Consider the following 21,252-nt stretch of genomic DNA (forward strand, 5'->3'; position numbering starts at 1 on the left):
ATACATATTGAATTATAAAGAATACAAAGTTTTCTTATTTTCAATCTTCACTTTAATTTTATTCTCGCGCGCCTTGGCATGCACTTTACTCTCGAAGAGAAGTATTTCAGATCGATCGTGTATGCACTATATATGTGTCGGGAATTCCCTCGGAAAATTTAAAAAATTAGCATTGCTCGGCGCGGCGCGGCGTTAGATGTGCAGTAAAAAGCGATGGAGGTGGCTGGCGTTACATAATTACATCAGGATCAAACGCGTATCGTATCGATGACTATAAAAGCGGCAAGATTAAAAGATTGGCATGCAGTGCATCCACCGAACACCTTTCACGATGGTAGTTCGTACTCTTGGAATAGTGCTCCTTTTTTCACTTGTCGCGACCCTTTCAGGGTTGCCGACTGCTATACCAGGTAAGAAATTAGATTATTCCAAAATATAGAATATACATAATATTGCAGACATTTTTATTTTATATTTATAAAATATTTATAAATATATTTGATAAAATTAATTTCGTATATTATACCCTGTAAAAAAATAATCATATTTTAATTTTTTTTAACTTTTAAACAAACTTAACAGTACAGTACAATTCAATTGCATTGTAAAATTATTTCTGTTTATAATTAATGATTTAGACATATAACAAATGCATTTCTATTATTAAATATTAAATTTTAATTGCAATTTAAATAAATAGTAATTTATTTTTCAAATAAGTAATAAAAATAAAGCGTATGATTGCAAAGATAAATATAAATATAAATTTATTGCTTACATTAATATGTTTTTAATTAATCCACATAAATTCCTAAAATTATTATTAAAATCTTGCATTCCATAATTTTTTGATAAGCCTTTAACGAAAAAAGTGATATACATTTTTGTGATATTCTCACAATATTTTATTGTATCTTACTATTGTTTATAAAATAGAAAATTGTTTAAAATAAAAAATATAAAATATTTTTAATACTTTTTTTATTGCTTAAGTAGTTGTTTATGCGTCGTTACTTTAAATACCGCTTTGAAAAATCTAAGAGACAGCTACGCGAAGTCTGTAATTTATTTTGCATGCAGCAGACAAGACATCTCCGAAAATAACAGTGATGTCAGGATGCATGTGCTGGAAAACAAATTTAATCGCAATCAATTTAAAATTCTTTATGCTTCATGCCGATCGATGTAATCTGTCTATTTCTGTTCACATAATGATCGATTCAATTTTTAACACGATTGCTAGACCCGGCGAATACACATAAAGAACACACGTTGTCGACCGACTTACAACCACCCCCGCTTGAGAAAGAACATCATGCCACAGTTTACATAATTAACTTGTACGCTGTAAAAAATAACAGCGGCAGTACGTCAGAGGAAATGTTTGAAAATGAAATTATTGAAAATGTTCCTGACATATTAGGTAAGTATGATCAGTGAACGATGTATATAAAGTTATATGTCAAGATTTCTTTTAGTAATAAATAAAATTTGACGTCATTTTCTTTACATATTTTAGCACATTTTCTTTTCACAAATTTTTTATATATTTTAATACATGATAAAAATAACATATTAAATTAACAAGAGTAAATATCATTAAAATAATTCCTAGAAAAATCTTTAATGAAAAGCGTATCTTTGCAGAACCATTGGCAACTGTTCTTCTAGTAGTAGAAGATGATGACGAAGAAAGAGAAAGACACTCACCTACCGACCTCGACGAATTCGCGGCTGAATTGGAAAGTCAAGGTATTATGGTTGACAAGATCAAAATAAACGATAAATCAAAAGTGCTCAAAATGAATTTGGAAAAGGAAAAGGCGCAGAAAATGATAGAATCGGCTTCGATACCGATTCACGAGAGAAAAGATCGGCAGAAGAGAACTCTCTACTGTAAAACGTGTAGAGGAGGTGGATACGGAGGAGGATACGGAGGAGGTGGGTATCCGAGCGGAGGTGGTTCCTGTCCCACTTGTGGTGGAGGAAATTATTATCCTCCTAGTGGTGGTGGTGGTGGTGAGTTTAATCCTAAGTCATAGATAACAATTAATGAACAAATTTATCCATTAATAAAATTTATTTATATCAAAGAATATCTAAAATCGAGCCGCAAACTCTTTTCACTATAAATTTTTTGACGAATATGGAATCCTTTCTCGATAAAAATGAATTTTCTAGTAATTATTGTCTGAAAATATAAGCCTTCTAAAAAATATAAGAAATATAATTATTTCTTTTGAGTTTCATTAAAAAAAAAGTACTTCCACATATTGATCAAAAAAAATTACAGTTATAATAAAATCCGATGGTTTTCTGAGGTACCCTTGTATGATAAGATGATTCTAACTACATATAATATACGCGGATCTTTTGCCTACGTATTACAATAACTACGTCACATATCGGCAATAATAATTATCTAATATTTGCATCAAAATATTGCGTTGACTATTGCGGAACAAAACTATTTGCTTTGCATGATTCTAAGAATTGAAATACGATCTCTCTTCGATTTCGCTGATTTCTTCCTAGATTTTCCAAATTTGATAGCTAGTTGTATAATCTCTTATATTTTTGCATGTAATCTTAATTGGAAAAATAAGTTATATAAATTGTACATGTTTGCATCGTAAAGAAACTCATTTAAAGATAACGACTAAAAACAAGTAAAAAAAATTCAAAAATTCATTGGCGGAATTATCAAAAACAACAGAAAATGCTTGAACAATTATTACCTCTTCCTAATTAAAAAAAAATAATATTAAATAAATTATTTACATAAAAAAATAATAGAAAAATACTAATAACAATAAGATACTAATAATAATACATTTTCTGCTCGCCTGACATTTCTCAGCTGAAATTTGCAAATAATCAGGTATAACATTAACAAAATTATAACTAAATAATTTGGAATATTTCATCATCGGAATAGATATTAACACATTGCTATTGCTAAATCTCATCACGCTTAAGAAGGGGATGCTTTGTTTAGGGTATATAGCAGTACCGGTTGTAGTCGTACCTATTACAGGAGGCGCAGGCCATTATCGTAAAGGTGGCGGCGGCGGCGGATATTATCCAAGCGGAGGCGGCTGTAGTACTTGCGGGTATTGATATAATATTGTTTTTTTTAAATATAGTGATAAATAATTAAAAAACCATATAATATTAGACAACAAAGCAAATTAATCTAATTAAAACAATCTCGATAAGATATATGTTTAGAAATCACTATATTTTATATCCATTCTCTTCCACTCGATTTTTTTTTTTACTAATTTTAATAAAATGTTTTGTATCTTTAGTGGTGGAGGCGGTGGAGGTTCGTGGTCCCAATCTTCTGCTTCGGCTCAATCTTCTTCTGGAAGTTGGTAAGTATTATACCTAAGATAATTCTTATTATCGACAGCTTATATTTACATCAATTAAAACGCTATTTTTTTAGGGGAAAGAAATAAACAGCGCATGCAGAATCACATAAACGTATTGCCATTAATGATTTATGCTGCCTTCATCTTCAATACCCGTCTAAAATATATAAAATTCTTCAAATATTTCGCAAACAAACCACAAACAAACACTATAACACTCAATAATATTCTCAAAATATTTGTAATGTAACGCATTTGTTTATACAACACACATTTGTATTGGCGCGTGTTAGCTGTGAGTAAATAAAAAAAAATAAGTTTAGCTCTAACAGAGAACGTACAATTTATTCGCCGTTAATTGGCACGTATTCCTAGAGATAATTATGAGTTGATGATTAATTATTCATGAATCTTCAAAAGATGCGCTGTAAAATAATGGATTGGACTTGTATTTTTCTCGTGATTTTAATGATTCATTAATTCTTACGTTTCTTGATAAAGTTTCATTTACGATAACAAGATAATCACTCATCCATGCGCACATGTACACTATCATTATTATTTTATTTTTTATTAATTCGTAAATCCGCAAAATCAGAAAATTTTCTCACAGAAGAATCTTCATGCCTCATTAATTATTAACTTCTTATCTATATTTACGCTACACAATATTTTAACATTACCACAATTCAGATTTAAATATATTTAAAAATGATATTTTTTCAAATCAAAATCAAATTTGAGGAATAAAAAACTCGTAAAACGTGTGAGAAAAATAGAGGATTCGTCAAGTGCTAGCGAGCGATAAAGTATCATTTCCCTAATATTTCGCGAGCCGTAATGCATGCTCGGATTCGTTCTATCTTATCACGCAGAACCTGTTCCGCATTATCGGTCCGTTGTAATTCACTATAAACACCATTGCAACGGACAGCGACGACGGCGTTGTAATCTTACTCGTCTATTTTCCGCTTTTTTTTTCTCGTTTCGCGAGATCAGCATCATAAGTAACTCACCCGCGTTTCAATCCGGATCTAGGCGCTACAACCTTCTATATAACTGGCCTCTCTATAAATACGACCGGTATACGAGAGCGGTATCGCAGCATCCGCGCGGAATCATTTCAACGACGCGTCGGCCCGACTGTCTGCAACGGCGAGTGGCAACAATAATTACGGCGCGAGAACGTCGGGTGAACTTGTAACGGTAAAGTTTCGATATTCCTCTCATCACCTTTCCGCACTGGACAGAAGAAAAAAAAAAAGATATATACCGGCGCAGAATGGATTGTTGAGAAACGCGAAACCGGTATTTGAGGGCAGTGGATTCGAACAAGTCGATGCTTCGAATTCGAATTGATGATTAGATGATTTTATCGGCGCGACCTTATGATTAACCACTAAGAGTAAGCATATCGCATTCCGAGCGATACGAGGACAATTCGCTTTTCATGATTAAAGTGATTTATTCGCTGATTTGTCACGCGCGTCAGCGACTTGTCATTTTTTCCTGTCGATTTCACGGCCGTAGCTAACAACAATTATGCGTCGTACGATCTCGCGATCTTATAATCTTTAGAATTTTCTTTATCTATCTTATCCACAACTTAACTATCCCTTTCTTTTTCTAAGATTCTATATTAGAAAATTATTATTAAAATTAAGGTCAAGATCTGCCGCAAGGAAAGTTTGATTCAGAAAAAAATAAAAAAACAAGCAATGGAAATAAGCATGTAAAAAAAGAATAATAAGAAAAAATGTGTATTAAAAACATAAATACATCCGCTTAAATTAAAAGAAAAATCTATTATTCATAAATTTTCTGTAGAATTGCAGTTTCCATTAAAATATTGAGACTCCACCTAATAGCTGAATTGTAAAATGGATGCATTGTGTGTGTATGTGTACATGTAAAATGATGGCGGTCTTCAAAGAAAATGTGGGTCTGCGGGTCATCGAATGCTCATCGAGTCCGATCGATCGTACCGTCGTAGAATCAAGACACTCAGGTTTCTTCTTCTAATATAAAGTTGGCACATTCACGCGTATTTTCTGGTCATTGACCGGCAAACTTGTGGACTTTGTCGCGGACGAGTCGCTTTACTACTAGGAAAAACTGGGCGTACCAGCGGCAGATCATAAAAACTCACTCGGACAAGTAAAGTATCTCCTGTCTCTTGATTCCTCGACGAGCACTCCAGGAGCGCCAGAAATTCCCATGTGCATGCCAAATTTCAATGCGCATCTTATTATTAGATACTAAGAGGTATTGGAGATATTTAAATAATACGACGGGATCTCATCAAGCGACATGTATTTCTGATTCAAAATGTCTTGTCATATTTGTATAATGAGATGAAACAAAAATGTTATCATAATATCTTTTTCATGCTGCATCAGCGTTAATTAAAAAACATGATGAAATGAAACAGACAATGAACAGATACACATCAACTTATTCTATATTTATACGATCAATCACATATTATTTATTGAAAATTAATAAATAATTATTCATAAAAAATCATATATTACATAAACTTATTGATCAATAGAGATCAAGATAATACTGATCAATCTACTGATCTACATAATGAAAAGAGAATATAGATTCAATCAATAATTTATTCTGCCTCAAATCTTATATTAAAACGTCAAAGCATCGTTAATTTAACATTAAAAATGATCATGACAGGTTAATAATAACCTCTAATTATAACTCAATATACTAGCTAATTCATCGAGATTGATAAGAAAGTCGACACGGCAAAAACCGGATTCGTGCGACTACAAGGAGAAAATATTAAAGTAAAGATTAAAATATAAAATGTATTAATAAAATAATCACGAATTTATATTGTGTTGTCAATGAGATCGCGCACTATCACATACAAATACAAGGATCTTTACTTTGCATAAATATTTCACGAAGATATCGTGAGAGATATTTACCGATAGAATTTATCTAGTTTTTATTGCTTTCAATAAACCACATAGTGTTGTAAAGCAAATATAATCGACCATTTCAAACATTAATCACTGTCTGTTATAATGCGTAACCTAATCTATTATTTCGTTCTCTTATTTTTTGTAACGATAGGATAGATTAATGCTATCGGTTAAATAGTGTTACCGTAAATTACGTCGGGGCAAGTGAATGGATAAAGTAAGTTGTTTAATTTCATTCGAAATACAAAATAAAAGATAAAGTGTGTAATCGCCATTAACCTTTGCGCTCGTCACGCATTGAGTCACGTTTGATTCGCTTCATCGATACTAATTCGAAAATAATATCATCTAACTTTTAGAGACTCATCTTATCATTATACATGTGAACAGGAAATCAAAGGAAAAATATCAATAGACATTTCCTTTAGACATGAACGTGGAAGAATAAAATTTGTGCAAAATATATTTTTTCTAGAAAATGCAGATATTTTATAAATATTAAAAATATTTTGAATTAAATCCACGTGTATTTATACATATATATCAAATCAATATACATATTTAGTTATCTACTATGTATTATAGTATCTTTATATACATATGTATATATACAAATATATACTTAATTATTATTTGAGCAACGAAATATCAGGTATCTTTTTTATAATTATTATTTTATATTATATTATTTGTTTTTGAATTTAGGGACAGATAATAAAAGATAAAATTGTTTGCTGCTGAGATATTTGAATTTGATTAAAGTTTATTTAAAGTTGATGTTCTTTAAGTAAGTTATAATCTAATTTATTTACTGAGATTAAATATTAGAACTTCTCTTAATAGTTATATTATCTAAATTTATACTGATTAGTAGTTGAGTATTAATAGCGTAATATTAGACACGTTTCTATTTTAGCACAGTACGATGCGTGTCTACATAAGATACGGAATACATCAAGTGACGTATGTGCTTCATTAAGAGAGCAAGTCTAGTCTCTTAAACGAAATCACCTGTTAGTGTCCGTCCAACATCGGTAATAATCGTAATAACGATGGCAATTGGACGGGATGAAATATCGCGTCGCGTTTTCTACGACTCGATACCGTGTGTGACTCAAGATTGCCGGCGATTAGAGAGCACACAACCAGGCTTTAATTTAATCCCCCGGGAGTCTCGGGGGATCGTAAAAGGAACCGGTTGCGTCGCGTACGACTGGAATCTGCATAGAAAAGCCCGTTGGTACCGCGGTGCAACGTACGAGCGACGACGTCGATGAGCTTTCTCCTTTTCTCGGGACGGCGCTCGTTCGCGTCGCTTGACGCTTGGTGGAAAAACATTTCCACCGCACATTTGCATACGCACAAGCAACGATTTCGACGACTCTAAACGGGAATTCCATGCTAACCGATCTGCGTGCAATAACTGTCTACTCGACCGTTTTGCGCGTGCTACTTTATGAATGTTACGAGAAAGATCGAGGTCATCGTTGCAGAGTTTCCGAAGATGGACGTGTCATGAAAAATGACGTTTATGATGAAAAAGGAGAAAAAATTGACAAGAGTGTGTCAAGCATCGAATGTCAGATATAGAATCGGTGACCTTTGTCAATAATCCCATTTGGCCTATATTACAATAGAGCCATCCTGCTTGGCAGAATTGCAATTGATCTAGTCTCTAGTCGCACCGTAATACCCATGAGCTGCATGAGAATCGGTGAACACGAGCGCGGACTAACAATCATTGCTTCGATGATAACACGTCACGTGTTCAATCGTGCGACTGCGATTCCATTTTAATTCTGAGTATCAATAATTTCGAAACAAATCACTTATTACGTGCTCGTGATGCTAACAATTATATCTATTTTTTATTATTATAGTTATGCGTTTTTTATTTTAATTATGCGTATTTATTCGATATCCTGCAGTTTTATTTTATTATTTATATATAACACGCAATCATTTCAATCATAATTAGATGCCTAGATAAAAATATATTCAATACAATTATTCTATATTTTATATTTTTTGTACAATGTAGAATATATATGAATTTTTTTGTTTCTTCTCAAATTTTTTCTTGTATAATAACACTCTATATATTTCGTTGTTGAATATATGATTGCACCATTATATCCTATCTAAAATCTATTGTCTACATGCATTAGCGTGAGCTAGTAAATCAGAGAATACATTTAATAGATAAATAGATTTAATAGACGAGATCACACACACGGATGTATATCTGACAATATATGTACACGTATTCTACATGGCTACAGGTATTATCTTCCCTACTTTGATTCGATCAAACGGAAAAGAGATGGCAATCAACTATGATGTATTATGATTAAATGACTATTATGACACAAAATAAGAAATGACATAATTTCTATTTTTTTTTTTCTATCTTATAGCCTTATAGAAGGCCTCTATCTCGTCTTGAAAATTTTGACTGTAAATTAAGATTATCATAAAATGTTAGACTCTCGTATATTATGATAGATTATTCAATGATAAAAATGTATTTTTGCCTCAGTAAATTTTATTAACAAACAATATCTTATCGTTCCTTACGTTCATATTCATTTTCTTTCCATTGTTCGATCATTATAATATTAAATTAATAAATAACCACAATAAAAAAATATATATATATATATATATATATATACACAATTATATATAATAATTTTATTTTGTAAAATATTTAAATATTTAATAAGAAAAAAAATTGAATGCTACATAAACAATTATGTTAATGAGTTAGAAACTTCTTTTTGTAAAATCTATCGATACGATCGACTGATACTTATTTCAAAAAAGTGGATAAAGTATTACTCATTATGCTGAAGAAATGACTCGTTTTGCAGCTCATCAAGGTAAACTAATAGAAATGGTGTAAAATGGAAAGTGACGTAATTTTAAGTCTCCCTTGGATACTATCACGCGAGGAAGCGAAGATGATAGCCGATTCTCGCATCCTGTCATCATCTGTACGAAGAAACGCGTGAGCACGCGAGACTGAGGGTCGAATAGTGATCCTGACCTTTCCTCCAGGATACGTCAATACTTTCAAGACTTACGCGCGTCGCGATAAGATGATGTTAAAAAGAAAGAAGAAAGAAAAGAAAGAAATAGAGATTTCACCATTTCGCTTTGCGAGTAATTATAGAAAATTGTTTACTTATGGCTAATTTTCTTAAATATGAGAAATATTTAAATTAAATAGTAATATGCTTATTACAAACTTCTCACAAAAAAATCTTTAGATGTAAAACATTTCTTCCGTCTCATGTGGTTATCTATTATTAAGTTATTATTTTAGTTATTTTATTTAAATGTAATTGTTAGCTCACTGATCTAATGATAAAATATTTTTATTTAGCAATAACTAGTCATATCATTCAATATCCTCATTTCGAGATGTAAAAAAATATGCAGCGGATTCTTAATTTATAATATACACATAAATAGCGAATAATATTTTCATATTAATTTCTACGCATATCTCGACGGGTATTTATCTATAAATTATATTCTTCACGATAACGCATTTACACAGAAATGATTGCATTCTTCTTCGATCTCGCCAGCGGGCACAAACAAATCTCAGATCTACGGCTATAAAATCAGAAATTACCATGCTTTACCTAGCCTATAGTTTATTCATTTATTAAACGAGGTATTAATATTTTTTTTATCATAGAAAGTATCTTATTAAAGCGCAGTTTACATAAAAATATTATGCGATCCACGCGCTTATGACAGCTCACTTGCGCCACGTTGCTTAATTAAATTATTTTGCAATGCAAGATAGATAACCGATATATATACATCGAATCAAAGGAACAAACAGACGTTTATTGCGAAACAGCGTAATATTTCGTCTCGTGGGAAACAAAACGAGAGAATATTTCAGTAATAAAAGAATACAGAAATGTAAATGCATTTCATCATCCGGGACGAGGGTGTCTCGTAAAAAGAATATCTACAAATACTCTCGTGGCATTATGAAACGCAGTCAATCAGCTGAACGGCATCAGCCATAATGACACGGATACATGAGACTTCGAAAGATGAAGCTTGACGGGGAACAGAAGAAGCAATATGGTTAACGGTAGCTCGGTCATAAAAAAAAAATTGAGCTTTAACAGCCTGAATCTCCTGGAGGAGGTAAATGAGAACGTTTTTATGCCAATCTCAATTAACATCGTTTATCGTTTGTCGTCGTTACGTTGTCATATTTCAGAGAATGCTTCATTACTGCAAGACGATTACTGACAAAATCTCATTTGCTTCATCATCGCGGAAAGGAAAGGAGGCCTGTCACCTGTCTGGCGTGTGCCATCGTCTTTTACGAATCAAAAGTTCGTTGTCACTAACGGAGGTTTGAAAACGTTCTTTCTATATTTAACAAAGACGATGGACGATTTTAAAGTAAATTTTCAAATCATGTAATATTATATACTTTAATTAAACATGCAGAATATATAAGCATGCGATGGAATGCACGCAAAAAATACTACCGACGAGTTCATCGTGTAGATAACTATCAATGATTGATCGGATCTTATTATATATTCATCGATCATGACCTTCAATCTTTAAAATGCGTTCTTAAATTGATTGCACAATGCCAAATAGAAAGAAACAATGCAAGATATTAAACCACGAGCAACTTACAAGTTGCGTACTTAAGCAGTATATGTAAGCAATTACATTCCACAATTTATATTATTATATTATGTAGAAAATTATGATGCACGAAAAATTGTCTACGTTGCCAGACTTTAAAACGTCACTTTATTAACAGGCCAATATTTAAAGTATCAAAATAAGGCAAGAACGGAACATTTACCTTAAAAAAAGAAGATAAGAAGATATGCTCGCGCGCATAATGTTTGAGATAACTTTATACGATATATGTAAAATGCGACGATCGATCGCGCGAAGCCTATCATCATTATAAAAGGCAGGAATCGTGACAAATTGCTCTCGTTCGGCTCGATTGCCGAAAGTAAAGAAGAGCTCGATTTTTTGCGCCGATATTAACGGAACAGCGTTCCTGAATCCGCTGCTAACCCCGAGGGGCCTCTCCACGGTATCAGCCAGAGGGTAGGGGACCGTACATATAAAGGAGAGAGCCCCGTGTTCCGGGGCCCCAGTACCGTTCAAAGATGCAGGTTGGCGGGACGCTGTGTGGTACCAGGGCCATCTCCCTCCTGATATTCCTGGTACCTCTCATTGATTATGCCTGTGAGTAAAAGAAAAGACCGACGTTCAAAATTCCCGCCCGGACGAGCATCGATGTGTGACACGATAATGTTAGAGGATCAGTGATGTTGTGCAGTGATTGTATATAATTCGCGATTATTCGGGATGCGCTGCTTTAAAGATATTCGCCGCTAAAAGACATCATAAGTAATAAATTTCAAGGACATAATAAATTATACATAGAACGTCCCGTGATATTCACGCAAATTTCTTCATTTAATATTATTTATCACAAACCGAATTAAGGCAAATGTTCCAAGAAACAAAGCTTATATACAAATGAAAATTGAAGAATTTAAATCAAGCTTCGGATTAAAATTCCAGCAAGCAAATCTTATTTTTAAGATGTGGAATTTATTTTTCCCCGAAAGTGAATTCGAATTTACTTATCAAGATTTTTTAAACTGGATTTTTAAATCAAATTTTCGTTGAGTTTTCCTCAATATTTATTTCATCGAAGAAGCGGATAATTTCCGACATATATATAGTTATTAGAATTTATAATCATATATTAGAAATTGTGTAGAAATAAATTTTTAAGAAGATATTGAAAATAATAGATTTTTATAAATCAAACTTGAGTTATTTCATATTATAATGATATAAAGAAAGGGAACGCGCAAAATTATAAAAATAAATTTATGTACATGATTTATTCTCTCCTCTCTTAAAACAAAGTAAAACGAAAGTAATTTTTTTAAAAGCAATAAAAAAGTGATTTAAGTTAAATTAGCAGTTATTACTTGCGATCTATGCAAATGGGACCTAAGTGAACGCTTGGTCTAGTTAATCCCTATGTATACGATTAAATATCCGCATTGCTATCATAGCTAATAAGCTCGCCAAGTGCGTATTTCTAGCGCGACCATATCCGTATCAAGTGTACACGCCGTTTTTTTCATCGTTTATTCTCGACTAGCATATTCAATATTTCTTTTAGATTCGAGTCCTCTTCAATATTTACCCAATATTCCGGGTTACGTCCCTGTTTATATAAGATATGGAGATGAACCGTTGGACGAAATAAATCCTGATTTAGCCGAGGCTTTTGGAGAGACGTCAAATTCCGTTAAGGTATTAATAATGTGATGATTATCAGATAAAAAATTATTTAAATACGAAAAATACAAATATCTGTTATCGCTCATAACAATAAAAAAAAAAAGTCGATTTATTTAGAATATAAATACCGCGTAAATTAAGAAACAATTCACAAGAATGTTAATTTCATGTCATACGGTATAGAGTTTGCAGAAGATAGACCACACATTCGCTCACGAGTCTGATAAAGATGAAGATATAAATGATTTTTTGAAAGAATCAGAGACAAAGCATGCTTACCCAATGCGTGTTAGAAAAGCGAAGAGTCTTTCTTTTGCTACTGCTAATGACGATGAACCGGGGAACCCTAACAAACCAAAACTTCTAACTATCTATGAATTACCTGATGATAATGAGAGCAGATCACGTAGACGTTATCGAGGGAGAACCAGGATGAAGAGTTGGGCACCGCCTGCTTTTAAAGTACGTTTACAAAAATATCCGATAATTATTGTAATTGAACTAAAATATATTTTCATAAATTATATTTGAAGAAAAATGCATAGATGATTTTTATAAATGATTTCATTTTCTAAAAGTTTTGATAAAGTATGCGAATAATGTTTGTTACAATGTGCGGATAAAATCTCATCGATGATTCAGTAAACATTCATCATCTCACTTTTATCATTAAAAATAAAGATTACTTCATGTAAATTGTATCCGCGACAAACAGCGTGTTAATTCCAAGAAAAGGATTAGCTAATTTGAATATATTGCATTTTTGATTTCTGCACATTTATCTCGTTTGACATCCGTAAATAATTTAAATGAGAAATCTTTGTGAGTCACCTAACGTCGTTTGTCTCTTTGTCGATAATCAGCGACGTATTCAAAGATTTTACCTATGCATGATTGGATTTTACAAGCCTGTTTATGATGTGTAAATAAACAAACTTCTTTTCGATGTTACATTGTAAAGCACAAACTCTGAAATAGATTGATCACTTTATTTAATCACAAAAAACTGTCAAAAATTTAATATTTTGTTTTTATGAATGGACACAATATTTCTTTTAGATTATACATTGTATCTATTTTTCTAATTTAAAACAATAATTAATATATAAAAATATAGACAAAATGCTATCAAAAAATTATATACAATATCATTTTTATATAAAATAAATAAAGTTCACGTGTTAATTTTTTTCAGGTCAGCCCACTTTCCGATGCGGAAAAAGAAGAGCTGGAAAAATTAGCGATCGAAGTTGAAAAAGAAGAGACCAAACCAAATGAATTCTACGTCCCAAATTCTAAATATCCCGAAGTATCACCTGATAAGACACACAATTTCGTCGCGCCGATAAAAGTGCAGGATATGCTCAAGGAATCTTTGACAGATCTACCGGAAATTGTTGATGTCACAGATCTTTCAAAATCCTCGGATCATCACGACAATGCTGAATCTGAAAATGATAAAAAAGAACCGCCCATTAAGGAGCAACGTCCAGCCACGATTTTGGCGAATGTAGATAAAGTTTTGCCTATCGATTTGCCAGATAAAAGCGAAACCGGTGAAGATACAACATCGGAAGTTGAAAAACTGCTTATCAAGGAGACGGATCTGCTAAAAACTCCTCAAGTCACAGAGCTTTCGAAATCTTTGGACGATAATATTACTGCATCTGGAGTTGGTAAAAAAGAACCGCCTATTAAGGAGCAACGTCCAGCCACAATATTGTCGAATGTAGATAAAGTTTCACCTATTGATTTGTCAAACAAAAGTGAAACTGGTGAAGATAAAACAAAAGACTCTACAAAACCATCCGATGAAATCATAACAGATTCATAATTTATATATACATTTGTTATAATAATATCAGATACTAGACTATCCGCATTTATTTTCCGAATTCTTTGAACAATTCAAATTTCTCTTGGCAAAAAAAAAGTTTATAAGGAGAGACTTGTCTCAATGTCTTAATTTTAGTATTAAAAATTGTAATTAAATTTATTCTTTTAAAATCTACTTTTCGATATAATCGCACTGTAATTAAACTTCCTACAAACATTGTCATAAAAAATCTATATTCGTTAAAGAAATTTATAATCAAAGAAAAATATAATTGATTATAAACACCTTGCATATCGTAAAGCAAATCACGAATCAGTGGAAGTCAGTGGAAGTCATACTTAAAGAAAAAAAGCATTTTTTTGTGATTTATGAATTCTTTTTATGATTTTAATTTAAATTATTTACGACGAGTTTATGCTATCGTAAAAAATATTTCATGGATATTATATTTAATGGATATTAAGATTTTTTTAATTGCTTTCAAGCTTGTAAAGTTTGTTTACGTATTGTATTATAAATTATATTATACAAACTTCGTGCGTGTAAAGTTATTTTAGAAGTATTTCTAATAAAATCGTTATTGCAATTATTCACAATAATGAATAAAAATTCATATATGTCATCTTTTTGCGCGCGCATCAAAATTATTTATAAAATATAAAAACAAATTGTATGCATATATGTATATGTAAATAATATCGTAAATACAATATTATAAAAAATTAATATAAATATCACGAAAAAATGACATAAAATAAATTTTATTTAATGGTACAAAATTTTTATTCAATTGTAACGGTCGATTACAATCATGTTCTTAAATATTATATATCTTATAGTTTGCCTGCTTCATTAATTGATTAATTCTTGATTATTTCATAAACCTTGTTATCATTAATTACACTGGTATATTATAAGATAAAGGAGATTACAATCATTCACCAAATGTTCTTATTAAATCCTGTAAAGTTTTGTGGATTACGTATATCATAGTTTTCGTGCCAGGGTTTTAAAACTAAAACAGCCGGAATAATGTGGAACTGGCTATTTGTGGAAGATGTGGTAGAGCTGTTTAATTTACGAAGCGTATCGTTGTCGATGTTAACGTGTAAGCTACTCCTACGATCTTGAAAAAATCTTTTACTCGAGAGAATAAATGTATTGTCTCCAAATGTACACGCATACGAAGGAATCTTCTCTTTTATTTCTGGTATGTAAATGTCTTGTATGGCACGACAGTGAAAGTTTCCTCGCTGAGTTGCATCATTCGGTGCATTGTTGAAAATGCCCTCGGAAACTAATTTCGTATCAAGAGATATCGGTCCTCCGGTATTTTTTGCAAAAATTCTGCTTTGCAAATACGTAGATTTCTTTTGCGCATTGTATACATTTTCCATTGAACATCGTTCAGTGACAGGATCTTCCTTAGAAGATTTGATTTTAGCGATCTTTGACAAAGCAGTGATTAAGTCCTGATAATTCTTCTCAGCAGACATTTCTTTATTTCCATTACGCCGATGGCCAGTCGTCTCCTGATGATTCGAACAAGTTGAAATTCTTTGAGAGTCTGTTGATACTCCAGAATCACTGCCATCAGATAATGAAATAGAGTCTTCGTTTGGATAATTAACGTTATCCGCGCTATCACCCTCTGCTCTCTGTTGGGTTTCTGTATAATTTGCCGGTAATCCATCGCTATCTATCAGAATAAAAATTGTCAGGACAAAAAAAATCATTAACCAGCGTATCGGCATTGTTGTACGAAACCAAACGGGATTTTCTTCGAGCGCGATAAATTGTAAATTATTTTTGTAAAAGAAACCGCGGTACGCAGAGTCAAGCACTCGTTTACGATTGCGATTGCGTCGCAGGAGACACTGACTGCGATGAAAAAAGTAAAACTCTATGAAGGCGTATGTGGAGACGTGTCGGGAAATGACAAATTGGACTGTTATGTTTCGTGCCTTAGTTCCCTGTGCACTGACCTTATCTCCTCTTCGGACGTTATTTCCGTACCCATGAAATTTGATCTTATGTTTCTTCACTAAACAACAGAGAATGTATACTCAAGGAATTGATTTTAAATATTCTATTAATCAAAGCCAAATAACATAAACATTAAATTAAAAAAAAAGTACATTTTTCCTGATTAAATCGCAATATTTATCCTGTTATCGGGAAGAGAAAATTAGATAAAAATTATTTGGTAATCTTATAAAAATAAAAAATTAATGAATAGCAAATAAGATATAGTTTAGCAAACAAATATCAATAATATATTTTATATTAATTAAATCTATACATACATATACAAAGAAAATTTAATTTTTGAAAGCACACATGCATTAATTTTGCAAAAATTTTAACTCTATTTTTCTGCTGAATATATAAATATAATAATAATCTCATCTCTAATACAATAACAATTTCGATATATATCTCAATCTAATGAAAAATATTTCGCTAATAATAATATTAAAAATTTTTTTATTAAATATAAAAAACATCACATTTTATAAATTAAAATTTAATATATTTTTTAAATGGATATAAAACAAAAATTAAAATTAGAGAAAATTCTCTGTGTATATGTAGTCAGTGACAAAAATGCAACATTACCAGTAGCAGGTAGCTTTATGCGTACGGTATCATGTCATACGATGTCGATGAAATATCAACATTATCGTTTATGTTAAATAATGTTTATATATTCCATTAAATTCCTAATATTGCATTCATCATAAAAAAAGAAAGAAAAATGTATACAAATGCAAAAAGTTCAATGATATATAAATAATTGCATTACTTGCGCTGTGTAAATGCGGTGAACGATGCACTCGACAATTTCTTGAGCGCTTGCACGCGAGAAAACATATGTTTGTTTCATGGTTTGATAAATCACTCATACCAAAGAATAGATTTTTATGTGAATTATTCGCGTAAATAAATGTGACATCGCTTATATTGTTGTAACAACAAAATAAGGTAAAATATTAATATTATAATTTCAATGATATGAGAAAATTATGTCATTGGATTAGGTAATGAAAAAAGTTACCTTTTCCAAAATATAATTTGTGTGCTTAGAATTGCGAAAAATTAATTTCTCTTAGCAAAAAAGAAATGTCATTTGCAAATAAAAATTATGTTATAAGCATACAGAGTGATATAACCTTAAAATTAACCTATAATGTATATATTAAAATAGATCTATATACAACAGATTGCTTCTGTTTTAGTGAATATATATTAATTGATCGACGAGACTATTTTACTATTTTAAAATAAAATCGACATGGCTGGGCAACAACATCCTTTCCTATCTGGATTTCCCAATGTACAGCAATCAGCTATGCGTACACAATTTGGTGGTGGACAAATGGTATCTGGTTTAATAGGATCACAAGGCAGTAAGTATTGAATGATTTCTAAATATAATCTTTGTATTTGTTTTCATTATTTATGTCTGTGTGTGTGTATTGTGTATTGATATGCTTAACTTTGTCCTATATACTATGGTAATGTTTTGTAATGTTTTTTTCTGCAAAAAAATTTAATAGCCCCAAATATACAGCAAACTCTTCAGTCAAATATTAGCAATCACATTTAATAATAAGCAGCTGTTTGTAATAAGCACAACTATTTAAAAGTATTTGTAGCGGTGGAATAATTTTACATTAAAATTTAAAAAGTGTCTAATAATCAAATTTATAGATTTTTATCATTGTAAAAACTAAAGGATTTCATACGTTTTTGCAATCTATTTTTTTCCATTATAAATATCTTTATATACACTAAATTTTCTGAACGATTCACAATTAAGATATACAATTTTGTCACAATGAGTGATGTTACAGTAATGAGTGATAGTACAATGAGTGATCTTATATTGAGTGATTCCGAGCATGATTCAACAGATTCAGAGGGCAAGTTTAAAATATAAAAAAATTTTTTAATTAAAAGAAATTACAAATATCTATCAATCAATCAATAATTTTTGTTTAAGATATGGTAAACTCTCAGCAATTTGGTATGGGGGTAGGAGGAGTTGGAGTAGGTGTTGGTAATGTTGGTTCTAATACCATGGGAATGCAAAACTCTCAACAAGTTTTGGCACAGCAGCAACAACAACAACAATCCATTGCGATGCAACAACAAATGCAGCAGATGCAGCAGCAACAATTGCAACTGCAACAACAGCAACAGGCTGCTATGGTTCAACAAAATAACCAAACTGGCAATCAAGCGACAACACCACAAACTCCTGTTCCACCTACTCAACCACCAATGCAACAGCAAACTAAGGAAGTCAATACTGCCAGCTTATGTAGATGTGGACAAGAAACAGTGCAAGAAATCGTCAGCCGTACTTCAGAACTCTTCCAATTTCTTAAAATGCTTCAACCACCTAATGGTATAATTCTTATAATGCAATAGCAATGTTTTCTAATTATCTTCTTAATTAAATAGTTAAAATGTCAAAATAAATATTTTTTTTGTAAATGCATTATTTTTTTCATAATGTAGGCACAGCACAAGGAGCAAACATGGCAAATGAGAAAAAGATTAAGATTTTCGAGCAGTTGAGAATAATAAAAATGATGTTTAAACGTTTGAGATTAATATATGAAAAATGTAATGAAAATTGCCAATTGCAAGGTATGGAATATACACATATAGAAAGTTTAATTCCATTGAAAGAGGAATGGGATATGAAATCTGACGAGAAGAAGACTTCGGAAGCTTACAGACTTATTTGCGAAGAGAACAAGGAAGTTATAGAGGTAAGAAAAATATCGATATATTATATAAAACTATTATATATATATATATATATATATATATATATATATATATATATATATATATATATATATATATATATATATATATATATAATATATATTACATATCATTGTTGTATTAAATCCTAATAAAAATTAAAATCTTTGTTTTGTTACAGCAAGTGATATTAAAAAATAGGCATATTAAAGAAATAATTGATCACTTAAGACGCATTATTTCAGAAATAAATACGATGTTAAATATGCGTCGCTCTTAGATATTTAAAAATTTTTAATCTCCATTAAAATAAGACGATTATTTGGTAAATGATTGTAAAAACGCACTTAATAATAAAATACATACATTTTTCTTATACAACAACATATTTCACAATAATATTGTAACCTTTATCTGCTTTCCGTACATACCTTTCTCATTAATCAATATTAATGTTGCTTATATCCAAATAGATAACATCACCACTTCGCAGAATAGCTTCCGGAATCGTGCCCATTGGTGTTTTCAGATTCCTCACAAAGATCTCAGAACATTCCATATCGCAACCCCTGAATTCACCCAGCACACGAGTGTTTTCGTGTAAATAAAATTCCGTTTGTTTGCCTACAACATTTGAATCAAAACAAATACTAAACCATAATCTAAAAGAAATCGTTTATTTCGGCATGCTAATAATATATATTATTAATTCTTTTTCTTTAATAATATTTAAAATACAGTACAATCACAATTACAATCTAAAAAGGATCAATAAATCACGCATTAATCTTAAATTTAAGTCCAAATATCAATGCATAATTAAATATTCTTACGTGCACTTTTTTAGATATTTTCTGATTATGATATAATTAATAATAATTTTAATTTCTTATCATGAAACACGCATTACACTAAATGAATGGACTTTGTCTTGATATGGCGCTACATTCACACAATTTCAAGAAACCATGTTGAAGTTTTATACCCCAATATATTGTTCATATTTTCAATGCTCGAAAATATTATAGAAATCGATTCGAATATTATTTTAAATTTGATTAAAATAAAGACCATATTCGTGAATTTTCTTACCAACAATGCCGGTAATAACGCGTAGAAAGCGTTCGCGCAGAAATGCACGGGCCTTCTGTTTCTCCGGAGCCGCAAATTCCAAATCGGCTGTATTCGCGCTCGAAGTTATGTCAGTTTCCGTTTGTTCAATCATTTTCCGTCAGGAAACGATTCTGCTTCCGCCAGATTGATACCACGAAATTACCGGAATCAACATGGCGATGTCAACACAACGTCTGCTCTTTACAGCTGCACTATGTTATCCTTTGTACACTCTCGAAATAGAACAGATGATCAATATATATATAGAACAAAAATTATTACGTCGGTATATACAGGGTGTCCGAAAATTCGCGCAACACTCTTTAAGGAAAGGTAGAGAGTGTTATTTTCAACAGAAAAATCCTGTATCATTTTTTTCTATAACGCTTAATAAAAAAGTTATTTTTGAGTGAAGTCTGGCCAATCATCGCCGATCTTTAGCTGGACGCACGGTAAGCCGCGCGCCTGATAGTGTGCGTGAATGCTCACATGTTTATGACGGCTCACCGATGTGCGCCCAGCTGAAGATCGGCGATGATAGGCCAGACTTCACTCAATAATAACTCTTTTATTAAGCGTTATAAAAAAAATGGTACAGGACTTTTCTGTTCAGAATAACACTCTCTACCTTTTAATTTAATTTAATTTAATATAAATATATAAATAAATAAAATAATATATAATTTACAAATAAATATAATAATAATAATAAAACAATAAAAATATAAATATAAAAATATGAAGAATATTATAGATAACTAATCTAAAATGAACTAACAACTAAACTAATTTAAAATACTTTTATAATTTAATATTTCGAACATGACATGCATGAATATATACATATATATTCATG

At 31.2% G+C, this 21,252-nt stretch overlaps 5 protein-coding genes across 12 annotated transcripts; 3 read left to right on the forward strand and 2 right to left on the reverse strand.

The window, feature by feature from the left end:
• Window positions 1-242: 242 nt before the first annotated feature.
• On the forward strand, window positions 243-3,713 carry LOC126853716 (uncharacterized). 6 transcript variants are annotated; one of them, XM_050599720.1, is made up of 6 exons: window positions 243-410; window positions 1,244-1,423; window positions 1,648-2,019; window positions 2,999-3,113; window positions 3,312-3,377; window positions 3,452-3,713. In XM_050599720.1, exons 1-6 carry the CDS (start codon window positions 302-304, stop codon window positions 3,462-3,464), a joined length of 855 nt encoding a protein of 284 aa, XP_050455677.1. In that variant the 5' UTR covers window positions 243-301; the 3' UTR covers window positions 3,465-3,713. The 6 variants fall into 6 exon arrangements, with proteins under 6 accessions (XP_050455677.1, XP_050455678.1, XP_050455680.1 ...); XM_050599721.1 differs by having other exon boundaries at window positions 3,023-3,113; XM_050599723.1 differs by having other exon boundaries at window positions 1,648-1,941.
• Window positions 3,714-11,442: 7,729 nt separating this feature from the next.
• LOC126853694 (uncharacterized) lies at window positions 11,443-14,675 on the forward strand. Its single transcript, XM_050599687.1, has 4 exons — window positions 11,443-11,584; window positions 12,543-12,676; window positions 12,848-13,126; window positions 13,860-14,675. The coding sequence occupies exons 1-4, from the start codon at window positions 11,506-11,508 to the stop codon at window positions 14,496-14,498; spliced, it is 1,131 nt and encodes a 376-aa protein (XP_050455644.1). The 5' UTR covers window positions 11,443-11,505; the 3' UTR covers window positions 14,499-14,675.
• On the reverse strand, window positions 14,672-16,270 carry LOC126853719 (uncharacterized). The gene has a single exon (XM_050599731.1). The coding sequence runs from the start codon at window positions 16,253-16,255 to the stop codon at window positions 15,440-15,442; it is 816 nt and encodes a 271-aa protein (XP_050455688.1). The 5' UTR covers window positions 16,256-16,270; the 3' UTR covers window positions 14,672-15,439.
• LOC126853741 (gem-associated protein 7-like) lies at window positions 16,119-20,627 on the reverse strand. Of its 2 annotated transcripts, XR_007687991.1 has the most exons (4): window positions 20,376-20,626; window positions 19,715-19,907; window positions 16,487-16,545; window positions 16,119-16,200 (listed from the first exon to the last, which is right to left on the reverse strand). XR_007687991.1 is itself a non-coding variant. In XM_050599773.1 (3 exons), exons 1-2 carry the CDS (start codon window positions 20,506-20,508, stop codon window positions 19,723-19,725), a joined length of 318 nt encoding a protein of 105 aa, XP_050455730.1. In that variant the 5' UTR covers window positions 20,509-20,627; the 3' UTR covers window positions 16,412-16,545; window positions 19,715-19,722. The 2 variants fall into 2 exon arrangements, 1 of the variants encoding a protein (XP_050455730.1); XM_050599773.1 differs by lacking the exon at window positions 16,119-16,200 and having other exon boundaries at window positions 16,412-16,545; window positions 20,376-20,627.
• LOC126853713 (mediator of RNA polymerase II transcription subunit 30) lies at window positions 17,062-19,667 on the forward strand. 2 transcript variants are annotated; one of them, XM_050599717.1, is made up of 5 exons: window positions 17,062-17,486; window positions 17,741-17,911; window positions 18,508-18,915; window positions 19,029-19,285; window positions 19,465-19,667. In XM_050599717.1, exons 2-5 carry the CDS (start codon window positions 17,797-17,799, stop codon window positions 19,561-19,563), a joined length of 879 nt encoding a protein of 292 aa, XP_050455674.1. In that variant the 5' UTR covers window positions 17,062-17,486; window positions 17,741-17,796; the 3' UTR covers window positions 19,564-19,667. The 2 variants fall into 2 exon arrangements, with proteins under 2 accessions (XP_050455674.1, XP_050455675.1); XM_050599718.1 differs by lacking the exons at window positions 17,062-17,486; window positions 17,741-17,911 and adding an exon at window positions 17,920-18,427.
• Window positions 20,628-21,252: the final 625 nt, after the last annotated feature.

Source organism: Cataglyphis hispanica, chromosome 12, assembly GCF_021464435.1.
Source record: "Cataglyphis hispanica isolate Lineage 1 chromosome 12, ULB_Chis1_1.0, whole genome shotgun sequence".
NCBI lineage: Eukaryota > Metazoa > Arthropoda > Insecta > Hymenoptera > Formicidae > Cataglyphis > Cataglyphis hispanica.